Raw genomic sequence first — 25,828 nt, 5'->3', positions numbered from 1 at the left:
ATGTTTTTGTCAAATATGTTGGTGCAAGGCAGCGTAGTTGTACCTACAGACTGTTTTGGAAAGTGTACACTGCATTAACATGCAACAATAATGTCTCTGACAAAAACAGAAGCGGTCATGTTTACTGTGATAGATTATTTATCACAAGCATGTTTAGAGATGATGAGTTTATTTTTGTGTGTGTGTACAGAAAGAAACTGAAACAACCAATAGCCACATTGTCTAAGCAGTAATGTTAATACTATATTTAGTTAAAAGAGTATAGTTAAATGAATTTTGGTAAATGAACTAAAACATGCAATAACACTAGTTACTTTAAAGAATGTTGATAGAGAAACAGTATAATACTTGTGAAAATGTAAAATTAAGTACTGCAAACCAGTGCTGCTCTCAGAATATTCTGCATAACATGAATCTCACATGCCAGGTTTTAAACGAATAAGTGGCTTTTTCATATGTTTTGTAATGATCTGTTTTTGTCATCCTGTGTGCCCCGCTGTGGGCAGCTCTGTTGTAAACACTTACTAATAACTGACTCATCCTGACAGTAATTTTACACTTGGATTAGTTTGTTAAAAATATGTTCTGAACTTAAATTTTTTTCCCCACAGTGTTGTCTGAAATATCAGATCTGTTAAAATGTCTTTGCACTGTTTTGTACATGCTTCTGTGTAGTGACATTTGACGTTTGTTAGGCCAAATAGCTTGAAGTCAAATATTCTTGAAATGCAGCAGTTTTGCCTCCTACTGCAGAAACAAACAACTGACTGCCTTATTGAGAAAAAATAAAATAAAAATGAACAAATTAAACTAAAAGCACCCAACTTTTTTCTTTCAATTGCAATGATGTAGAAGAAAAGGACATCTAAATATATCAATTTGTAGCTGCTTTTCTAAATTCGCCATATGTTTTTCTAATTATTGCAACACATTTCTACATGATACATTGTGATTGCAGCTGCATTCAAAGCTGGTATCATCTTACAAGGTTAACATTTTAACCTCGCTTCTGTTGACATATATAGGAAGGTGAAATGAAAGCTGGCTTGTCCAGCATCTTTCCACAGTGTCATCACAGTAAGTTCTGAGTTTGCTCAAATACAGATAGGACACATCTTTTTTTGGACAAGGTACAGTTAGCACACATGTGGTGTGAATGACGGGGGAGTTTTACCTTTGAGATTAGTACTTCACGTGGTTCAAATGTAGATGTAAAAGATGATGGTGATGATTTAGCATAGTGAGTATATAACAGCTGTGTGTGTGTGTTATAATATCTGCTTATATCAGAGAAGGATTTTGTTTATGTTGAAAATCTGTGCTGCATAGTTATGCACTGTAAGTCTGTCAGATCACATGAGTGATTTTTACCGTGGCACTGGAATGAAATGTATTTTTTATGTTCATGTTTCATGTTTTTTTTGTCCACCAAACCATTTTACACAATTTAGGTAGTTTTGTTGTTCCATTTCGTGTGGCAATGATGGATTGGAAATGGGGTACCTGAGAGGATAATAGTAATCCAATGCTAATAATCTTTGGTAACCATCTCATTTGACTCTGAGGAAACTAGACAAATAGCATGGCATTTGGTTGTATTTAGCGCTGACCAGTATCTGTGTCTGAAGCTTACCTGGCTTTGTGTTTACCTCAACTGCTGGCCTTTTCTCCATGTGTAATTGTGTTTTTCTGTCTCTCTGTGATTGTGAAACACTTTATTTTAAGTTTCTTTAATTTTAGGCCAATGACAGTGAATATACATTCACAAAAAGGTGCTGCACATAAATACTCAAATGAGAAGTTGTTTGGCAGGCTTTGTGTTCTTTGGCACTAATTGGTTAAAACCAATAAACATTTCTTGATGAGCTATGATGGTGCAGTTGTGCTGGCTGCAGGAGCCACCCTTCACTGATGTTTTCCTTTAATGCCAGAACATCTCGAGGAGGTGGGGCAGTGGTAGGGAAGCGACCCTCTTCAGCCAGATTTTCTCTTCATTGACTGAAATGGAGATGTTCTCATTCCTGACTCCTTTATGCAGTGTCCTGGACTTCTTCTCCTCCAGCAGGCCTCCGGTGTATTTTAAAGGGTTTGAGAAAAAGCTCATGATTGCTTTCTCTTTGGTGCTTCTGCGTTTCCTGATCCTTTCAGTCTCAGGTGTGTGTCTTACCTTGATGTGGTTTCTCAAACTCTTCAAGCTCTCCTTTTCCTTGTCTTTGGCTCTCCTCCTTGATTTCCACAAAAGGTGTCACTCCTTTACTGGAGGATCTCCCTCTCCCCATCACACACCAAGTCTTGTACCCTCTGTGCTATAGCCCTCTTTTCGTCTCCTTTCCTTCTCCTATTCTCTCTATCTGGCTCCCCCTGCATATAGTGGTGATTGGCTCTGCAGTGGGACAGTACAGCAGGAGCTGAATATACAGCACCATCCCTATATCTGTGACTCTGGGTCTAATGCCAGCTCCCTCCCGCCCACCATCCGTTCACTCTTTACTCCTCTCTGACCTTTCTTATTTGCATGGATGCTGTTGTTGAGGCATTTTGCTGACCTAAAACGTCCCTTTATGTACATTGTATATATTTTACATAGTGAGGGCAAGTTTTCAAGGTAGTTGATGCCATATAATGTGTTGTCCTTATGGTGCAAGGTTGTGTGAGAGCAAGTAAAGAAGAATGTTTGAAAAAAGTGTTATGATATAATGAGTCCTTAGTTTAGCAGCAGTGTGTAAAATGAATGCTCGGGCAAAGGTTGTCCAGGATGTCTTTGTTCACTACAAAGCCTCAAGAATAATGGTGTCTTTGTGCAATGCAAAGACAAACATTTGTGTTTTGTCATTAGTGAATCTGAATACTTAAAATTGGAGATGGTACTTCCTACCTTCCTCTCCTTTACATGGTCAGCTCTCAGTCTCTCTCCTGCTGAGTTTTAACTCAGTCTTTTATGTTATGGCTCCCCCTAGAGTAAAAAGTGGCACATTGTCTTGCCTTGAGTCTTGCAACTTGGGACAGTGCTAGTCATCCTGGGCCAAGATGTACAGCTTAATGAGAGCTTGAGTCTTGGCTTTTGGATCCTGATTCATAACCAATAATAATAATAGTAATAATAAAAATAACATTTAGAACAAGTTGAAAGATAATTAGATGATCAATAACTCACAGTTAGTGCTATTTCTAATTCATATGTATAGCCATTTGTGAATTACTAAATCTCAATGGTGGCATTATTCCAAGTGTCTTATTTAGTTTAGCACAACATATTTGACTGTTACAAGTGTTGTCTGTGAATGTCCAGCAGTTCCTAGTCCTAATGTGCCCTAAATGTGATGAACCACACCGTACATAAAACAAATTTGAAAGGGCAGCTAGTGTTGTGAGATCTAGCTGACTCGTGACTTTCACATGATAACCAAGCATACTTGTCATAGTGGGACAAAGCTGGTTATTTCTGTTTTAGTTCTATGTTGTCGTTCCTCTTCATGTTGCTACCCTGCCTGTTCAACATTTTGTGTTTCCTTGCTTTTATCATTAAGCAGTTTTTTCTTTTATTTATGAAAAGTGCTATTCAAATTATTAATTGTCTACTTACTTCTTTAATTACTTATTCAGAAATGTCTGTAATGTAGAATCATAGCAAAGTACGACCAAGAGTGATGTAATGTTACTACCTACAATTGTCAGAACAATTTTTAAGTACTTGTACTGGACTGTTTAAATTTTCTACTTATCCCCCTGCAATTAAGATGAAAAATCTGTACTTTATAATCCACTATATCCATTAGACAACTTTAGGACTTTGGGCACTTAGCAAATTAAGATTTTACGTGCAAAACATATGATATTTTAAAATTTATTGTATTAATAGGCCCTACAGGATAAACAACTCAACAAGATATGACAATTAAAGTTAGTTCCACCTCAACGAGCAAAAATAAAATGCTACTTTTACTCTCAGACATCAACAAGTGACAACTACGGCTCTGCCTCGTGCCACAGGACAACATCCTGATCAAGTTTATTCGCTTAAATTCATTACAGAATCACGCGACAGCCTTATGTAAGTCAGTGCACGTTCACTGGTATTATGCATGCGCGTATGAAGCTGTAGTTTTCTCTGTGGCTGCGCTTCTGGTGAACGCACAGCTGCTGCACCGGTCGGACCCTGAGGTGATCACTGTTGACACCTGGGTTTTCATAGCGCAATGACAGAGCCATAAACTTCCCGGTAAGACCACGCGCTGAGAAAGCGCCGTCGTCCTTAAAGGGGTGAGGTTGCAGCTGACGAAGGCTCTGCGTTGTCCGCGTGTTCTCAGTGAACCTGGAAAAAAAACCTGAGAGAGAGAGAGAGAAAAGAAAAACTATTTGCTCTTGAGTTCCAACATCTGTGCAGCCAGTGTCGGATCGTGCAGCTCTTGTCGCCTTAACTGTCAGCTCCGCATTACCTCACTCATGGCCGGCCTGCCACTTACCCCTGCAGTTCAACTTTGGCGTGCATGCTCCCTCCCCTCTCTCACAACCCCCCCCCCCTCTCTTTCTCCCTTCCCTTCCCCTCTCCTTTCCTGCTATCACGTCCGCTGCTGGTAAAGACGCGGAGACAGGAGGGGTGGGGGGGATGTACAATTAAGAGCACATTGTAACGTCCTTGCGTTGCCTGCCGTGGCGGAAGAGGAATGTGCCGTGAACGCGAATGACCGACGGTGGACAAGAAGAGGATAGACAGTGAGAGACGGGGCTATAGAAAGAAAGAGAGAGAGAGGGAGAGAGGGGGAATCACTCAAGATGCCTCGTTTTAGCGTAATTTGTCCTGCAGACTGTGCCCTTCCGGCGTTTTGAGGGCTGCTGTGAGCCTGTAGAGAGAGGCTGGCTGGCTACGCTATGCTGCCTGACCCTGCTGTGTTGTGATAGCGCTGTCCGATTGTTTGGATTGAGGAAGGCTCCCATCAACCCAAATCAATGAGGATTCTGAGGCCATTCCTTCAGAAAGGAGCGCATATGCTGCAGTGTTTCTGTGGACAACGATCGAAGTCGACCACTATCACCAACGGTGAGAGACAAACATAGCACCATAGCTTTATAGCTGCCTTTGCTTTGCATGCTTTCTCTCTTGAGTGATTAAAAAAAAAAAAAAGAAAGGGGGGAGATCTAGAGAGAGGGGAGGAGGAGGTGAGGGGGGGTGAGTGGTTTCATTGGCCACTCGAGTGTGTGAGTAACATCTTCCGAGTCTGCAGTGGAGAGAGCCTCTCCTTGTGCTCCTTGCATCTGTCCCGAGTTTTGTGTGCAGTCTTCGGCTGCCGCGGATAGCTGCTGGCAGTCAGCATCAAGCCGCACTACTCCGAAGAGGAGAGGAGAGGAGAGGAGAGGAGAGGAGAGGAGAGTGCTCCTGATACTTTACCGGACCGAGCTATATTTGTAGACGAGCGCGTTCCAGTGCTGCATCTGAAGCGGGCCAAAAATGGACAATGCAGGGATCAAGTCATTAAACTTCAGGGGGGCCTGGAGCGGCAGCCTTGTTTTAGGGCCCCAGACGAGCAGCTCGGTTCAGCACCACGGATAGCGCCATAGCTGAAGTACCCCAGGGCACAGGCTCCCAAAACTTTTCATGTCATGATTTCGCTGAGTGTACCTCTATAAAACCCAATTTACACCCTCACTTTGATGAAATTTCGCCCATGGGACTCTACGTGACAGCACAGAGTTAAATCTAAATGTGAAACTACATAACATTCTTTACTCTCACTGCATTCTTGTAATTGGAAATCAGTTGAAACGTGAATAGTTTCTCTTTTCTTTGCTGATTCCTGTTAGTATAATTAAACTGCTCCTTATTTTGGCAGCCCCTTTCATACCTCTCTAGGACCCCTGGAAGTCCCCAAACTCCACTTTGGCATGAACTGCATCAGTGTACGCTGTAATCCATGCACAGCTGCAGGGAAGCTGCATTTCCCCTCGCCTGTAAATTAAACATCACTTCTAAAAAGTGACTTACTTTGCAATTTGTCCTCTACAAAACAACGCTACTTGTGGTGATGTGAAGTCTCTGTGACACATGCTTGCATGGCCACACAGACGCTCATACGCAACCACCACTCAACAGTCTTTGGAAGTAAGCCTAAGAAGTCTGCCATGTCCTCTAGTCATGTCTCAGCAGTTCACTGCATTGCTATAACATAACTACATCTCGTGACACATTAAAAACACACACTCCTTCCAATATTTCCAGAGCGAGACAGAATGCTGTTTTTAATGCAACACCTTTCTCCTGCCTCCTCCCGTCACTTGCAGTACATAGGATCACCAGTAGTTTCAGCTGGAGCAGCTCTCAAATTCAGGGCAGACAATTAGAAACTCCATTAAGCACAGTTGATTCCTCTGAGGTAGTTGGACCAAAAGAAGCACGCACACTGGGATCCGTAGGACTCGGATATAAAACACTATCAGTCCTTATCCTGCATCTCTGCTCACTGTTCACTGCTCACTGTATGAACCTCATGACCTCAATCAGAACTTAATGAGTCAGCTCATTTGTGTTGACACAACAGGATGCCGAACATGAATGCATGAATCCAGTCGAAGCTGTCTGATATGAAGCTGTGTCTGGATAAGACTTTGTTTGTACTTTGTTTCATGTTTACCAACGTGCTCCTTCATTTGCAAGTTTAATGTTGCTTCCAGTTGATTCCCTGTTTTTGAATTGTTTTGGTTCTTTTGCAAGAGCTCCTAAAGAGGAGTTCCACTGTGTCTTTGTCACTCATCCAAGATTATAAAATTTCAAAATAGAGACAAAATAGGTTGACGGCATATTTTTTTGGTTCTTGAACAGATGCTATCCTGCTTATGGATGATGAAACAGCCAATTTTAACTCATATCTGAGCTGCTTTTTCCATTATATGCCTGCGTTCACGTCATTGCCTCTCCAATACTTAAAGATAACTCAAGAGTATTCCACATACACAGCTCCGCAAATCACCGGTCAAACAAAGAAGGATGACACGCTTAACTTTCTAAAAGAAGAGGCCAAAACCTTGGCTTCCTGTGTGGCAGTCTCACTGCATCATTCACTGCTCCAGTACACTTTGGTCTGCACAGGATCATGTAAAGCAGGAGGAGTCGAAAGTGTTATACTCTGCAGATTCAGGCACGGTGCCAAAATTACCTCTGAGGGATTTTCGGTGAAAGATGTTTCTGAGTAGGCTTAAATGTTTGCACCTGCATTCCTTTTGTAGTGTCAAGTTTGCACCTGGCTTTTCCTGTATTCAAGTTAAATACAGTAGTTGGGATGTCTGGATTGCAGGACACTTGTACGGTGGGAGGCATAACAGAGAAACAATCAGTGGCAAAACCTTGTCCTCATGAGTGGCTCATTCTTGTAATGGCATCGTAATGCATTGTAGATGTCATATTGCTAGTTTTCATATGACTGTTTAATTAATATAATAGATTATATATATATTGTGTTTTGTTAAAATTACATTTGGTATTACTCTGTATTTCTTATAAGGTGTCTCTTTTTTGTAAAATGAACTTTGACACACATGGTAAAAGCTGTCGTGATCTGTGGCCCCTAGATCATGATACCCAACACATGTTGTGTCCATGTGTTGGGTATCATTTTCGTGTATATGGTCTCTACCTTACACTTATTGTCCTGTTTACAGGAGGCTGTGGTTGTGTTAGAAGTGTGGTCGTGAGTATTTTGAGCCACAGCATCACCCCTATTCTCTCACATCTCTGCTCTTTGCCTCCTGTTGAGTTGGCACGCTAGTTTAGCAGACAGTGCACAGTGAAAACTAGTTCCAGCTATTGTGAGTCAACAAATCTGAGAGGTGTCTCAAGGACACACTGAAGTGTCCAACTTCAGTGAATGGAAACATCCACTAGTTTCTCTCTGAACACCTGTGGTTAATTTTTTCTCCGCAAGGGGGCAGCAGTTATAAAGAAATCACTCTTCAACAAGCTACTTCTGTAGTGGTGGCACCAAAGGAAGAGACACAGGGGCTTTGGTTCATTTCTTTCAGCTTTCAGACACATTTAGTTGCTAGTGGTTCTATTTTTAATGATAAAATCTGGTACACAACAGCAACTAGCACAGTCTGATGAAATAAAAACACACCCACTGAACACATTGATTTAAATTTTACACAATACTAAGAAATTATATGCTATAAAGACAAATTAACACAGGTGATACACTGAGGATCAATAATGTTTTGAAAATGTTTAGATAAAACAGTTTCTTTAAAGGAACCAGCTAAACTTCTCAGAATCCAAATCATTTTAAGTGACAATTTAAATGATTGTAAAATACTATCTGCTGTGCATTTCACAGCAGCAGTGTTTTATCGCTTGTAGACGTATCTCTTCTGGAATGAAGTGAACAGCAATTGTCCCTGGTAGAGGGAGGAAGCCTAGCAGATCCTCATTAGGGAATACTTTATCTTTTCTTGACAGAGATATATGTCCTATGTCTCTATATCGCTCTACACCAGAGAGTCCCTCCCATCTCTGAGAAAGCTCACTTCACTTTGCAAACCACCACCAGCTGATTTTTTTTTTCTTTTTCCAGGAAGTGTATATCACACTCCAGCATATGCACTAGAATGATGAATGCTATATTGGAGTTGTTATTGATATTTCTTTAGGCTGCAGTGGCATATTCATTTCTACCACTCACTGGCAACTCAATGGGAATACAAAGTTGGATTAAGGGTTATGATTCAGACTCTGAGTGACTCAAGCCATCAGTTTCTAACTTTTCTTTTGCTGTCTTTCTCAGCCCATCTGTCTGTCTTACTCTGGGAAAAAGATTGTATCTGCCCTCCATCTCTCCCTTTCTCTCTCTCTCTTTCTCACACACAGACACACAAGGCCAAACATGTAGAGGCACACAAAGGGCTAGCCAGAGTAACAGCGCTTCATAATCATAGACTTTCATCCATTATATCAAAATCTTACGTAACGGGGATGGGGTGGGGGGGGGGGGGGGGGGGGGGGGGGGCGTGGTAGTCAAAAGAAATTCCCTTTTCTCTCAATCTCTCTGGATACAGTTTGGAGGGAGAATGTCAAACCGAGTCCCAGAAAAAGCTTCTAAATGTTTCATGCTGTTTCATCACGGGGAAGAGAGAGGTTTGCTGTGCTGCTGCTGAAGACTCACGTGTTCTTCCTCCCACAGTGTGTGTGTGTGTATGTTTGAATGTGCTCTCCTGCCCATGCAATAATAGAAAGGCATGTGGTCCCATAAACTCTGACACATTGTTGCACACACATTCGTTTGCTGATCACTTTTCTGGGGGACTTTTCTTTGACTGACCTGTTACTCTGGTGGTTTATCCTGAAGTGATAGTCATCCCCTTATGTAATGAAGACAGCACTATTTAAGGCTGTGATGAAAACAGCTGCAGCTGAAAACAAGCAACTGGTTTGCATTTGTCCTCAAATGTGGTCTACGACAGAAACACGTGCTTTAATCAGGGACCAATGAAGGGCCGTTTTCTCAGCTTTAGTGTTACAATATTTCTTATTTCTATACTATTGTACTGTTGTTGGTGTTATGATCTGTAGTGTTTTTGTTGTTCATTTTGTTTTCACAAGTCCTAAATCATATTTGTTGTGTCCATGTGTTGGGTATCATTTGGTGTACCATTGGTGATTTGTGTTCATCCTCTGTGTGCTGAAACCTGTTGCAGGTAATCTCTTTATTCAGATTTAATATGTTCTTCATGGCATGCGTGGCCGAGGGGGCTTTAGAAAAAGAAATGCGCGCTTATGTCCCTTAAGTATAACGATATGAGGAGAAGAATACTGTGTGGTATCAGCCAAAGCTGATTAAGCTTTACTCTATTTATGCACTTCTTCGGGAACACTTTAATCTAGCCTTCCTTGCTGACCGAAGTGTCCCATTTGAAAACTGGTTTGCAGTTTAGGATTCAAAGTGTAATTCAAAGAGACATTCCTGAGATCACCCGCTCCCTTTTAGATGTGCACACTATCCCAAAGGAGTATAAAATCGGGTGCGCGCGCACATACCCCCCACCCCCCCAAACACCCACTCACCATTTACCCCTTTCCCCTTTTTTGTGTTACATATTTTATAGGCTATTCACATAATTTCTTCGTAGAGATCATCTATCTTTCCCTGTACAACCCCTGAGAATTCCTAATACGAACCTCAATCACGTATGATTGCGTTAAAAGAGTTGGAGAGGGAGTGAGGGAGGGAGGGAGGGAGGGAGGGAGAGAGAGAGAGAGAGAGAGAGAGCGCTATGGACAGCCACCGTTCACTCTCGCTGTCGGCGATGTAACACACCGACAGCAACCATTCGGGACGCACTGGAAATAATGCTTAGGCTACTTTATTATTTGTGCGCTACAACAAAAAGCACTCTGGCGTGTGTCAACTAATTGTTGCTTTTCAGACGACAATCCCTCCCTGAAGGCTTACATTACATCTCTGCAGCATCCTTGCAGAGTAGCCTCTGCTGTCGATTCTATTTTTTTTTTTCCTCCCCGGCTGCATTTTAGAGGTGCCATCGACGGAACCACCGGATACTGGGCTCCGATATCTGGGCTCCGATATCTGGGCTCCTGCACAGCATCCTGGACCAGACCAGCCAGCGGACGGTCTCATTCATCGGAGTGGAGAATTAATTAGAAAAATTAAAAAAAAAAAGTTGGGATAATTTCAAGAACGTCTTATGCATGGATTTAGGTTGATGCAAAAAATATTAAAAAGGCGCCAGGAAGCCAGAGGCTGGCGTGCAGATGAGGATTACGAAGTCGTGCTCGTCAGACGCGGTGCTGTTCACCTGGAATAGGCTACCTGAAGCTCCCCAATGACGCGCAGCTGCATCAACTTATCAACACTGTTGCATGTCTTCACGGCTGACATGTCGGCCCCTGTGGCCTAGTCCGTAGGTTTATGTTTCAAATAGGCTAAGATCGGTTTCTGTTGATTCGGAGCCCGGAGTGCCATAAACTCGAAATACACGCCACGGTCCCCTCAAGAAGATGCTACTTGAAGCGCAATGATGCACGGAACTCGGAGGATTTCGTGATCAGGATGACATTTGGTTGAGACTCTCGTGGGCCGAAACACAGAACAAACTCTCTAATTTTTCTTGCGGCAAGAAGCTGCATCAAGATCCGACCTCAGCCGAACTAGACTCTCGGTTTTCAGTCTCGGTTCAGGGAGGATGGCCGCGATCGCCAGCTCCCTGATCCGGCAGAAACGCCAGGCGAGGGAGTCGAACAGCGACCGGGTCTCTACTTCGAAACGTCGCCCCAGCCCCAGCAAAGACCCCCGCTCTCTCTGCGAGAGGCATTTCTTGGGGGTCTTCAGCAAAGTCCGTTTCTGCAGTGGCAAGAAAAGACCCGTTCGGCGGCGACCAGGTCAGTGCTGTAGATTCTTTTTACTGAGGTGTGTTATGTGTGCGTATGGAAGCGGTCTCCCCCCACCCCCCACCGCACCCCGCCCCTCTTTGGAGCAGCAGAGGCATTATACTGCAGTCAAGGGCTCCAATCCGAACCGGAGGAGAAGGTAGATTTTCTCCGCGGTGCGAAAAAAGAAAAAATCCACCTGTTCCATTAGGTCTTCTTGTTGTCTGTCGATCCACCACGACACAACCTTCCCCCATAAACCGAAGAGGTTGCAGCCTGGCTGTATAGGAAATGATCTATATGCTGTGACGTTAGCCCCCCGTTTTTAATTTATTGTGATGCTGCTCCGATCAGAATAATCAATTCACCCTGGAACAAAACTGATGCCACTGTATCCCTAGTCAGAGCTTCAGCAGGTTTTGTTCCGCTATATTGTATACTCCCCCCCCCTCCCAACACATCTTTACTCACAACTTGAATACACTCTAAAAGGCTGCTTTAAATTGCCTAATTCAGTATTAATGCAGATTGGGGTACAGAGGGGAGATAAGTTGCACCGCAGTGCACCAAGGCTCTTTTGAGATTAAATGTTTTAATGGTAAATGTTTATTGCAGAGAAGGGGCTTTACTGCAGTGAAGGGAGGTATAGCTTTAGTGATTAACAGCTACTCTGGCTGTATTGATAGACATAGGCTCCGTGCCTACTACAATCCATGGTATAGCATGGATTTTTTTTTTTTATTCTCCTGGTTCTGTCCTGGTGCACAGATAACAAGCCAGCGGTGCAAGTCACCCCTCCCCGTATCCAGATAGTTCTGTCGTGTGATGAACGACAGTCAGGTCGTCTCAGAGTCCTGCAGACAGACAGATGAGGAATGAGGCAGGCGGACAGACAGATATCAATTTTTAAGGCAGAGAAGGGAGGACAACAGAGACAGACACAGAGCCAGCCGGCCAGCCAGACAGACTAAATCAAAACCCTGTCGTCAGCCCCAGCCTCATCAGACAGACAGACAAACAAACTCAGTGCACAAACTGCCACAAAATGTTTGTATAGAAACATAAGCAGACAGACAGACAGCCAGTCAGGCTTCCAGACACCGTTGGGCAGGTAGGTAACCCCTGTCAACTGACATACATGGCCAGACTGAAAGGCAGACATCTGTAAAGGTCGCAGCAGAGACAGACAGATGCTGTATGTCCTCTAATTGATCATCCTTATATTTCCACTGATGCCTTGCCATATATTTGCATATAAACAGACGGTACACTGGAGAATTTATGAATTCTGCCTGTTTAAAAGACTGTTGTTTTTCCTTCTATTCCCCCCCTTCGTAAGATGCACCCTCGAAACCTCCACAGGTGTCCCATAAGGGCTGCAGGCTAGGTCAGTAGCTCAGCCTCCATCCGTGTGTGATGTGTTTCTTCTCGTCTCCACCCCATCTCGCGCCCATGTTGACTCCCCCTCGGCCAGGGAGGGGGGGAAGTGGGGAAGGGGTGGGAGGTTGGGTTGGGGAGGGAGGGAGGGAGGGAGGGTGGGCTGGGGGCTTCAACACCTGTCTGACAGCCGACGACCCTCTCCCTTGCTGATTTCTTCTTTTTCTTTCATTCCTCCTTCTTTGTGGCTTTCTTGGATTTTTTAAGCTTAATTTCTTACCTGTCTTTTTTCTTTTTTTCCTTGTAGCTAAAGCTCTCCTATAGCCAGTCGTTTGTTGCTCCTTTGGCTCTTTTCTCTCTCTTTGTATTTGGCTCTGCCTCTTCTCATTTTGTTCCTGCCTCATTCTCTTTGTCAGTCAATGTCGGATCAGTCTTTATCCTCGCTCCTCGTTCTATGTGTGTAAATATGTGTCAAGTAGTATTGTGTAAGTGTAGTAGTAAAGGTTCTTATTGTAGTGTATAGTGGTGTATATGGATATAATGTGTTCCTCCGTGTCAAACACTGTATCAGAACAGGTGATCATTCACCATTTCATGGTCATGACGCCATTTGTCGACGTACCTAAATGTTTTTGTCCTTCTGTATTTGTATGAAGTAAATTTATTGACGTTTTAATGGCCCATACACACGCACAGGATTTTCTGTTGCCACGGAAAGACATTTTTCATGCACAAACACATGTTGTGAGCTCTGGAATTTATCTACAAGTCTGAATTTTATACCTGCACACACATGGACACACACATGAGCACACAGCCTCTGCTAAATGATTGGAACTGATGAGCCGTCAGTGATTGCTCAGGCCCACGTTGAAGCCTTAATTTACGGAAGTGTAGTTATCACATGTGATTTACTGATGTGTGCAACCCCATGTGCTTTGACTAACACACACACACACACACACACACTTACATAAATGCACACACGCAGGCACATGCACTTTCGCCTCACCCTGCCTGTGATGGATGATGAAGGGCCTGTCCCAGGAATTGATGGCCCCACCCCAGGGGTAGGTGAGTTGGGGATTGATGGTCAGGATGATGTACAGTTGAGTAGACGTGAGCCCACTTTAGCTTGGGGTCACTACTGAGCTAAGTCTTTCAATGGGCCGTCGTCTCCCACTTGTCTTCTGTATAATGTAAATAGAACTTATGCACCGGTAATTCAAGCAAAGACTTAACATCTGTTGTTGCTATTGAAGACACATCTGGATTTGGATATTTTCTGTCTCTCCTGATACCAAGTTTGAGAATGTTTCTCTCTGCCAGATCGTTTGGGGATTTTATGTGCCTGGGTGGACTGCAGTGAATTGCGTGACCTCCATGTCTGGTTATGACCTTGGAGGACAGTCAAGCTCGCTCACATTCCTTTATTTCAATCACATATTGCATATCATTTGTCAGAGCGTGTTGTGTGGCTGCGGAGCAAGCATTTCCAGGTATTTAATGTCTATTTGGGCACATAAAATGAAACTGAGCACCACTTCAAGTGTGACAAAATGCCCAGTTAGTTTCTTTTGTCAGGTAGAGAATAAACAAAGGATTTTAGTGCTATCCAGCGTCTGAGTTGCTGTCTGATTTTTGTGGAGCTTGCCTCAAAATCTCCACCACTGCAAAAACCGCAAATCACTGTTCAGCTGTAGAGTTTCATGATTCACACTAAACCTTAAGAAAAATACAACTATTAGTCCAGTCACATACATATAGTTAAAATTAATCTCCAGTATTTTCTTGTCAAAAGCCAAAACCCAGGCCTGGTTTATGTTAATGGTGTCATCTGACTCTGAGTACTGCTTTTGCACAAATTCTGAAGAACTGCTGAACATGAGACAGACCATCACAAAAACCCCCAAACATTTTATTTACATACCTATTTTTTTCCCTGGCCTTTTCGCCTGAGGCCAAGGGGCTTTCTTTGCCCTGAGCTAATCCTCGTTTCCACCTGCTCCCCTGAAGTGTTGACCACTTAAAGCAGCTCCCTGGCCAGATGCCAGATGTCACAGCCTGGAGTTGGAGGTTGGTTCAGGGTTATTGTAGAAATGAATGAAAAAATCTCCAGAAACTTCAGGCCAGTTTCCTTTCGGTCAAGAATCCCTCCTATACTAGAATCCTTCTGTGTGAACATGTTGCCAGTGAAAACTCAGTATCTCTTCGTTGGAACATCAGTCATAACAGCCCCAAAATGCACAGTTGCTTCGTACCAAATAAAGAAACCGCTGGCATGTCAGAGTACATTAAAATGTGATTTTCTAAAGACTTTCCAAATGATGCAAAATCATTTTTCTGTACCAGATTCAGGAAGACATTATGAGAACGTAACAACATTCTCATTGATTTCCTGTCATGGTGTTCCCATCATAAAGGCCTTCCGGTCAAACAGCCGTTTACCCTTGTGATTTTGTGGTGTAACAGGTGACTCATGACAAACTTGTCCATCATAGTCGCATTAATGTTCTCCAGTTGGTAAGAATTAAGGACTGAAGTGTTTCTAGTGCCGTGACTTTGTTTATTTGCAGGCAGCTTTGGAGGCCAGATTGTGCCACAAGAATAATAAGAATTTTTTGTTTTTTTGGAAATGGTTAATAGTAATTGAGCATTTGATTATATATTAATAGATACATTTAAGAAATTAATTTTGTACTTAAATTATGCAACTAAAATAATAATTAAATACGTTTAATATATGACACAAATACACACCAGTGAATGTTGTTAAATATATAAATGAAAAGAGAAAAAATCTTTAATTACAACATAATCATTTTTATTGTTTTGGTGGTGCACTCCATCTTCCACAGCCAACTTGTCTTATTTTAATTAACTGAACATTGTGCATTTTCTCTTTGTGAACCATTTCTCTGTGAGAATTTCAGCATTTCAAATAACTTGATATAAACATGTGAGTGTGCACTTAACTGAAAACGAAGGTATTTACTCATTTGTGTGTTTTTGTCATAATTACGAGGCTGTTATTCTGACATATTCTTGGTGGGGATGGGGCTGTGGCTTGGCCGACGATTTGTGTGTATGCGTGTCTGTGTCTGTGCGTGTGTGTGTGTGTGTGTGTGTGTTCAGAGCCGCAGCTGAAAGGCATCGTGACACGACTGTTCAGCCAGCAGGGCTTCTACCTGCAGATGCAGCCGGATGGAACCATCGACGGCAGCAAGGACGAGAACAGCGACAACAGTGAGTGGAGCATTATGGAAGCCACAGCTTCCAGCATTAAACATTTAATGGCAAGGAGTCTGTTATATAATGTATTATCACATTTTATATGCTGTGCTTTATCATTTTTAATTCTTATATAACTGATGCCATTTGGGGAGCCTAAAGCACTCCAAAATTAGTTTAAGAAGCCCTCACTGATTTGGATTATATATACAAAAAAAAATCTACAATTTTAAAGGGAACTATTCAACAAATTCCACAAGGCAGTGTGCCCTCTTTTCTGCATCCGGTTATGCAATAGTGTGCATGAATACAAATGTATTAAAACCTGCTCAAATGGTTTATGTATTCTTAGTCTGTCTTCTCAACAGTGTACCTTTCACAGTGAGTAAATATTTATGAGGTATCTTGTATCAAAATTTCTTTTCCTAAGTAAAATTAATTCCGATATCCCTGTCCTGGCCTTACTAAATAAACCATTTCTACTGTGTACACTGCATGATTGCAAGTGTCACATTGTTTTGATTGATTTGGCTGTGAAGAGTGTGTGATTATCACAGCAGAATTTCCTTCCTGGAAAAACCCATCACCTGACACAACTGTAGCTCCACAGCTTCACTCCTTGCCACAAAGATCCCCGCCTGAGCGACTTCTTTGCAATATTTCACCACCAATCGACTTTCCATAGTGGACTACCAGTGGATAAATAGTCTCCAGGGTATAGTCCCCTAAAGCGCTCACACGCTTTCCACCCCCATAGGAACAGAAAAGAAGAAAATCGGTGAAGTTTGTAGAGAGTCTCCTGTGTTATACATATAGGCTTTTGTAATAGTTCCCTATTGGAAGTGAAGGTATCAAGCAAGTGATATATGTCAGCAGAGAATCGTCATTTTCAAAGCGATAATGACGACACTCCCAGTCTGGAGTGAAGCCAGACAGGAAACCAATCATGACCTTTCTTTTCTAAAACATCCTGCCAATCTTGAAGGAAACCGGAGCCAAAGCTGCTGGAACGTAACAGTCATGCGGGGAAAAGAATGGCCTCCCCCCGTCACTTGTCGTTTTATATTCCTTGAGGAGATAGATCTTCTGTGAAAACTAAATGAAGGGTTTTCAGAACAAAAAGATTAATGCACAAAGGGGAAAAAAATGCATTTTACTTTTGTACTGTGAACACTGCTGTTTCTTGGGTCTCCATTGTGTCCTAAGGTTTTTGGCTGATGAGGTTTTTGTTGTGTGTGAGGGTTTCCCCTCCTTGAAGTAGTCTTCTTCTTAAGCAGTCCTGCTGGCCCAGGGATGGAGGAATGCAGTGAATAATTCAGCCACAGGAAACTAAAAATACCACCTTCTCCGTTTGTACCCAATGAATAATTCTCTATATGAGATGCCTCAAGCTCAGAGACAGTCCAAAGGAGAAGGCTGAAAGAGAACAGAGGAGAAGAAGAGGTGCAGCGAGAAGAATTTGAAGTGTTTTTAGGAGAAAGATGGAGGCCAAAAGAATAAAAGAAAAAGAGTGATAAAGAGAGTTAGAGGTGGATGAAGAAGATTTGGTATTCAGGTCTTGCACTGAACTATTGATTGCCCGGCTGGATTATTAGAATAATAGATTACCCCCACCCTTGAACCACACCACCCTCTGACCTGCAGTATCCTCAGCAGTGGCAGATGGAATACAGTCATTTATTTTCAGGGGGAGGTTCAGTGGAACCGATGGGATTGAAGAGCGAGATGCCGCCTGCATACTAGGTGCGACCTGAGCCCAGAGTGCGTTTCAATTTCATTTTTTATTATTTGCCATATTTCTGCACTGAATGACAAGAAGAGCTGAGACAAGGACACAGCTGAACTGAAAATGGTTTTGGAGAAATGCATAAAAAATAAACTTCATTCTGCTTTGAATAAATCACAGCTTTTAGTAAAACTCTTGACGCAAAATATTCAGTAAAAGAAACGATAGAACAGAATAGGTTGTTGCAAAGTATGTAAAACTGATTTAGGGGGAACCATGGCTGACTGGCAGAGATACACTGAACTAAGTGCGAGGGCTGCGAAACACCATTCAATTAATTAACACCCATGTTCAAATTTGAACTGTTATTAAATTGATTGTCATCAGTTGATCGCCTGCAGTAATTACCTGCACACTCCGGGGCTCATGAAAGATATTGCTGGTTATGAGACACCTGCAGTAACAGGCATTCACACTCCAGCTGTCTGTGATACTCTGGGTTTGATAGATGGGATTAAGCAAGACGTTTTTTTTTTTTGTTTGTTTTTTAGACCCGGTCACTAATGTCAAACTAATTTCAAGTACTTGATCAACTCTGGCATGATGAAGGAGAAATGAGAGAAAAAGTAATGTAACACTGTATATAAGCACACATGCTACACCTATACTGTATATACTCACTCTCCCATCATTTAATTTGTGTTTTTCTCTGGATTTGGAGACGTGCCGTTGGCATTAGAAGCTCGGTTCAGTGTTTCTCTAAACCTTTCCTGCGAGGTTTATTTCCTGCTGCGCCAGTCTTCCTCACATCAAATGCACTTCCTTTAGCCTACCTGCAGGATTTGCTTGCAGCCGATTACCGCTCCACTGGAAGACTTGCCGTTTCAAGGATTTGGCTTTATTGGGTTGTTTGAACCTTTTTTGTGTGGCCCGTTGACGATAGAAGATCCCTGGAAATCTCTTAAGTCTGTCCCTGCACCGGCCCCGCCGCTCTCTTTTCTCTGTGAAAGATAGGATTGAGGTTATTAAGGAAGAGGAATCGCCTTCAGAATAGTCATCAGGTACTCTAACAGCAGTCAGTGCAGCTGTAATTATGGAATCCATCATCTCCTGGAGCTGCAAATAGAAAAGCTGGACATTTAGAAGGTAGCTGAGTGACAGCTCCTGTCAGCTGTTTAATTTTTTGCAGTAGCAGGGATGGCAGATTGTAATTATAGCAAAATAGTGTACTGGCTCATTGTATTTTCTCTTTTCCTCCCACTTTTCAAGCCAGGGCAATATGGGGAGTCTTTTTGTGGGACCTGCTGCAAGTATGACTTCTCCGAAAAAGCTAGAATATGTTTTGATAGGTGGAGGTGCTCTGGGGTGGAACGCTCCTGGCTTTTAGTGATACGTGACAGAGCTGTGCTCGCTGTGAGAGACACCGCCAGTCATCGGAGCGACAAAGGCAGCAGCCATAAAAGGCAAAGAGAAGAAAGATTGAGGGAATGGGCCGAGGGATAGGAGAAAGTTACGAAAGGAAAAAGAGATAGAGGAGAAATCCGAGACTGAGAAGAAAACGAGATTTAAGGTGCTAATGGACTAACTTTCTGCCTCCACACCTCAAAATATCCAGCCCTCAAGGGTATACCTAACTGCGAAAGTGGTCATTGTGTATCACCTGCACCAGTGGCCTGAAGGCAGATTGAAACCATTGGCAGGCGAAAGCAGCACGTCGATATTTATTGAGTGAAATTGAATCTGCTCGGAGGACAGACCCGTGTTGGCACGTCTCCTCCTGTGCCTGCCAGCTTTATCTGATAGTCCCCATCGCCACTTGCAGAACAATCATCCCAACAATACACGGAGTCTGCAGTACGTGAAGAGTGTCCTCACACCCTCACCAAACCAAGGCCCATGAAAGTCACTATACAGTCCTCAGATGAAGTAGAACTCATGCACAGAGATGGCACTTGGGTCATTGGCCAAACATCGGTGAGAACAAACATGTCTAGATTTTCTGGTTATACTCAGTTCAACATGTTAAGGAGAAATATTTAAGATTTAAAGCCAGTTTAGGGAGTTTAAGACATTTGCCACTGTTGCACTCTGAACTGCTATTCAGCCTCATATATCTTGATATAGTGGTTTACTCCAGTGTGGATGTTTTGCCATCTTTTTAGTATTGCAAACATCTTTTCAGTTACCTCTCACCAGAAAGTTTTGGATTTCTGTTCTAACGTTAATGCTTCACTGTTAGACTCAGGTGCCTCAGTGCCGCCATTGTCCATGTCCTGTCCTGTTTGCTGCAGACAAAGAACAGAGATCAGAGGCTGCCGTGTCTACAGGAGTTAAGTGAAAACTCAATTGTCCTATTCTGTCCTTTCTGTCTGATGTCTCTCTTTTGTCTCTGTCTCTTTGCATCGGTCTGTCCCTCCCTCCCCGCCTCTCCCTCACCCTGTCTGCTCTGCAGCCCTGTTTAATCTTATTCCTGTGGGTCTGAGAGTGGTGGCCATCCAGGGGGTGAAGAGTGGCTTCTACATTGCTATGAATGGCGAGGGCATGCTCTACAGCTCGGTAAGATACAACCCTTACAACCCCAGTCTCAGGTTGCGCATATGTGTTTTGGTGTGTGTGTGTTACCAGCATGTGTATTTGTTCATTTACACGTGTTGTGTTTTGTTCTGTTTATTGTCTCTTTTAGTATCCCACTGCAGCAAAGACTCAGCCCTTCCAAACCCTTTCATCTTCACTCTATTTGAGAGCTCTTCAGATGTGCCTTTGTGTTGCTGTGCAGCACTTATTCCCCCTCTTTGTTGTTGAAGCAGCACCGCGCATGTTTTACATTTAGTTTGACATCAAGTTCAGTGCTCAGCCCTTTTTAAAATTGCTTCTTCTTCTTTTACTGGCTACTAAAGGAGGCTCATTATGTAGTAACTACAAACAGAAATTCCTGTGAATTTCATGGTCTTTTGATGTGAATGATTGTGGTTTGTTCAACTTTCATACTGATTTCTATCCAGGATTCCTGCTGTCACGAAGAGATACTAAACACTCAAACTATGCTTTTTATATTGATGCAGCCTGAGCTATGAAATGCTTTTACTTGTTTCTGATGCAAATCTTTGTTCAGGAATTAATTAGAATTAATTAGAAGTCGCTTTTCACGTTAGCAAAATGTTCATCAAAGTACATGCCTTTGAAAAAGTGGGAGTATCTCACCACGTTAGCGGACATGCTCCTTCAGGTTAAAAAAAAAAAAAAAAGAGAAAGAAATTCAAGATTCAGTGGAGGAGTAAATATGGTGAAGATGGATATTTTATTTGCAGTGTAAGATATGAGAAGCATATAGGCTAGTGTGGGTAGCAGATGTACGGGCGGGGGTGGACACAGTCACGGATGTCAGTTGGAGAAAACATTAAGCCGTAGCTTTTGCACTGAGGATGAAGACATGCTTCTGGAGCATGTTTGTGGAAATGAGCTGCAGAGCGAGGGAGAGTGTGTGTTTGTGTGCGTGCTAGTGTGTGTGTGTGTGTGTGTGTGTGTGTGTGTGTGTGTGTGTGTGTGTGTGTGTGTGTGAGAGAGAGAGAGAGAGAGAGAAAGAGAGAGAGAGAAAGAGAGAGAGAGAGAGAGAGAGAGAGAGAGAGAGAGAGACAGCAAGTTGGAGAAATGGGGTGGGGGCTTAGACAAAGATATGGAGACAGGAGGATATCCCTAGTTGGCATGGTTATATAACCTCCAGTCTCACAGTTCCTAATCCAGTTGAAGATAGTGTTACTTAAGAAAGAAGAGAATGGGAGGGCTGCGTTACCCACAAACCTCTGCTGAGAAACTTGGTGATGGCAGTCTGATCGGCAGACAGCCACGATGAATGACGGGCAAGGGCTGGAATTCACAAACTGCCCATCAAACTTTTTGGTTCTCAAAATACTCATAAAATGAAGGACACAGTAAAGCCAGTGTCTGCTGCATCGCAGCTTACATTTATTAATGAGGGAGCCGCTTTGCTGCGACAGGAGACAGGAGAACATTTTGAAGCAGACCAGATAAATGGTGCACATGATGTATTTTTTAAAACGCACGCTTGAGTAATTGCAGAGTCTTGTAAATTTGGTACTGTTATTTCAGAAGAACGAGCATTCTCGCTCAGTACAACCTGAGCACAACTCAGCGCCTCGACAGATGTATGAGCAATCACAAGTTCAGAGAAGGACATACAATAAATGCGCAGGCCGTTGTGACTCATCCAGGTAGACAGATTCATTCATAACTAAAGGCTCATAAACAAGCTCACAATTCACAGCCCTACTATGAGGCTTATAATAACCCTCCACCCACCTATCTATGTCTAATTAAAGTCTAATCACACCCAAACAGCAATCAGCAATTTGTTAAACTGATTCCAAGTGGGGGGCTCTGTAAGACCGTCCCACACACACATGAACACACACACCCATCCTTGATGAAATAATTTGCGTCAGAGTATATGATTATTATTAATTACAAGTGATTCAGTACCTCAGTGTCAAACGGCAGCTTTCATCTTGACAAACGTGACTCTCCCTGCATCATTTTAATCATCATTTTCATGTGCCTGGGACCAAATTTTTGACCTTTCTTTAATGGGGCCGGGAGGTGGCTGTCAAAAGATAAGACATTTTTGCGGTAACAGTTGAAAGGCCATTTTAATTTTAAAGCCATGAATTGGATGCACTCTTTGGCCGTATGGTGGAGGTCCGGTTTCTCAGATGTGAAGCATGGGAAATTAGCATGCATTGGTAAGCATAATGCGGGTGGTGGGCTGGATCACAGGGAGACTCCTAAGCCTCTGAGAGCCACAGAGTGCTCATAAGGAGGCTAAATTAACATGAAAAGCATTGGATAAAAGCACAGATAGCCTCGGTTGCTCTCTCTAATTCCCACTATTTACCTGTTTAATTCACCAATACAGATTATGCGTGTGATAGAAAGTGTGAGAACTCCTAATGTGTTTCAGGAGGACAGTAAAGGAGAACATTTCTGATCTTTATTCACACTTTTATGAGAGCTCTCGTGGTGCAATCACAGCTATAAAATAAGTCCTTCACTTTCATTCCTCATACTTATTCACATTTACTTTTATTCTTATTTGTCCTGGTCTTTATCTTTTTTCTCCACCTCCCTCTCTCATTTGCTCTTGCCCCGCTCTCTCTCCCTCAAGGCCTCCATTACCCTCTTTTGCCCCCTCCAAACTATAAAGTTTCTTACCGCTTGTTTGGTCGTCTTGTCTTCCTAACATCTGAGAGCGGAGATGCACACTTCTCTCCTTCTCCTCCCCCTGGGAGATAATTACTGAGGGATATCCTCCTACCTCTCTAACACTCCCTCCCTTTTCTTTCTCTCTCCCTGCTCCTTTGCTCTGTCTTGTTAGTGAAGGAATGCGACAAGCCTTATCCTGTGATGCCTTTCTCTCAGTCTTTTATCTTGGTGTCAGGTACACAGCCAATTTTTGGATAGTCAGTTTAATATTACTGTTGATCAATTAAGTGGTGAGGATGTGGAAGGGGTTACGTATGAGCTGGTTGCTGGTTGCTGGCTTTTCGTGCCTGGAGTGCAGAGCTCACAGCTGAGCCTGTTGCTGATTGGAAGCTGATGGTAGCCATGGGTGAGCAGGGTGATAATGCTTGTGTGGAGTGTTTAGCGATGAAGTGCGTGGGGGCTGAGCATCTACAATGAAGAGTTCCCTTCCATTATTTATAACACTTCTCAATATGACCTAGTTTACTGCACAGCAGTAACCACTGTTCCCTCTCTCTCTGTTTCTCCCTGTCTCTCTTTTTGCTATCTATCTATCTATCTATCTATCTATCTATCTATCTATCTATCTATCTATCTATCTATCTATCTCTATTCTCAGAACACATGTGGGTGCATTGCATGAAAATCATCCTTGCGTATCTGTGATCAGGCATCTTCTTTCAATCGGCTACTAATTTTACTGCTTTTTATTTATGTCACAGAAAAAAAATAGTGTCGCAGTAAAAGCTACAGCGAGGGCCCTGAGGGAAGAGTGAGAGAAAGGTGGCGTAGAAGGTCATGGAGAGTTTCAGATTTTATTTGAGTGACAAATGATAATGGGCGTTTGTGAGAACTCTCTCTGCCCCCCCATCGCCCCTCTCATGTCTTGATCTTTTTTCTGTCCATGGAGCAAAAAAAAAGATGGTTATGAGCAGTTATTGTTGCACTGAGTCAGAATCTGACACACTGTGCAGTGGTTTGGGTGCACCGGGGCTGCAAACTAATCTGTAGATAATTTCTTCAGTTTATCACTTAATAATTTAGTCTGTGAAATGTCAGAAGATGGTAAAAATGCCCATTTACAAAGTCCAAGATGACATCTTAACAGCCAATCTTCAGTAGTTTTGCTTTATTGTTGTATTTTTGCTTGATGAATGAGCTCAACAAAATTGTTGGTGAATAAATTTCTGTCAGTATAGTAATAGAATATTTGACCAACTGCCTCGCACTTGTGTGCATGCCCATAATACAGATGTACATATGTGCTGACAGTCCTAATGACAGATAGTGACAGTGCTCTCTTCAGGGAAAGAACAAAAGGAATAAATCAAAGAGAGGCAGGAAATGAGTGGAATGAATAGAGAAAGAGTGTTTGGGTGTTTGGGAATTAGTATGTGTTTGTGATTTGATTTTAGTCACTGGACATCAATGTCCTCTCTGAAGAAAGTTTTAGAAGGACAGAACAGAACTTCGTTTCAAAGTGATTCAAAGATTCAGAGTGAGACAGAGAAAAAGATAAATGGGAAGGACAGGGATAGAAAAAGTGAGAACAAGAATTTTTCAGTTTAAGTAATGTCTAGACAATCCCCGACCTGAATCTCTCCCAGAATAATAATGAGCTCCACGGGAGTTCCATGGCAGGGCTGGGATTCTCACCGAGGCCAAATCTCTCAGATACACCAGTGGCTCAGGCCCGTATTTAAATGGAGGTCCTCCCCAAATCTTTATCCAAAGTCAAAGGACGCCTGTCGGCAGCAGCAGGGCTCCTTAATGCAGGGCTGGAGAGCTGCCTCCCTTCTCGGACGGAGCCAGTAACTGATTTGGATTCAGGATGTGTTCAACCCAGTTCTGTTGGCAACTCAGTTCTATATCCATTACATCTTGCTCTCCTGCTTCATGTTTCATTTAACATTTCCTACACCCCCCACCCCCCTCACGCCCCAACCCCCCCACCGCATCTCCCCCCAGCTTCCACAAGTCCGCAACACACAAACACGCATAATCACCTCACTCATATCCGTCTGAATGTTCAGTATCATCTGGTATTTTTGTTAGTGTTGTTTGACATTGTGTGGCGACAGGCTCCAGGATTAAGATATCTTGTAATCCAGAGAAACAGATGGCACGCATTATTACAAATAATGGCTGACAGGAAAATAAGGCTCATAATAGCTCATGGTAAAACAGCATTTCATTGACCCCCACTGTGAACCATGACTCCTGGTGGCCGACAGGTTAATACTATACAACACCGTCCCCTGATCAATGACTTTTTTTTTTGCAAACAAACACTGTTTACATTCAGTGTTTCTCACCAAACTTTGTTGCCTGTCTGTCTGTTGCTGGAATGTGTTAAATGCGTTTTCATCATTGTAAAGTGTTTGTTAAGCCAGTTCTTAGACAACATTGCGTAGCGTTATTTACATCCGTGTTTACATTGGCTGTCATAGCTGTTGTTCTCTAGCTTTAACTGATGTATTGCTTTGTTTCTTCAGGCACTGACGCTGGCAACTATTCATCAGTGGAATAGCCTTCCTTTAATGAAAATTAAAACTGCCAGTTGGTTTGATGTACAGGTTTAGCTAGCAAATGATGTCCCTAAAATTGCTGGCTACACTTCTCTACATGTTGTTTCACCTGTTTGTCTTGTTGCCTTCATGTTTTATGATCTACATATTTGCATTTCTGAAACAGTGCATATTGCATTACCTGTGTGCCCTGTCTGAGCTTGTAGAGCAGGTGAATTAAAACAAAATGGGAAACAGGTCATCAAATTATTACCTTTCAGTACCTTTGTATTATTACTTGTGTAAGATCAATGCCTGTAGAATTACATCAACCTGTTTCAAAGTGGGAGTAAATTGTAAATT

General features: G+C 42.6%; 1 protein-coding gene across 4 annotated transcripts in view; it reads left to right on the top strand.

Moving 5' to 3' along the window:
• Positions 1–25,828, top strand: part of fgf12a (fibroblast growth factor 12a) — a 37,416-nt gene that overhangs the window by 3,682 nt on the left and 7,906 nt on the right. For 2 of the 4 annotated variants that reach the window (XM_041054530.1, XM_041054531.1), the window contains exons 2-3: positions 15,881–15,991; positions 20,155–20,258. In XM_041054530.1, the coding sequence (XP_040910464.1) occupies positions 15,881–15,991; positions 20,155–20,258 (215 nt within the window). Of the gene's footprint in view, positions 1–4,700; positions 5,039–10,716; positions 11,381–15,880; positions 15,992–20,154; positions 20,259–25,828 lie in introns of those variants that run through there. The other 2 variants (XM_041054529.1, XM_041054528.1) reach the window with 2 other exon arrangements.

This window comes from Toxotes jaculatrix, chromosome 14 (genome assembly GCF_017976425.1).
Source record: "Toxotes jaculatrix isolate fToxJac2 chromosome 14, fToxJac2.pri, whole genome shotgun sequence".
Taxonomy (NCBI): Eukaryota; Metazoa; Chordata; class Actinopteri; family Toxotidae; genus Toxotes; species Toxotes jaculatrix.
This window is presented reverse-complemented; position numbering and strand designations above follow the sequence as displayed.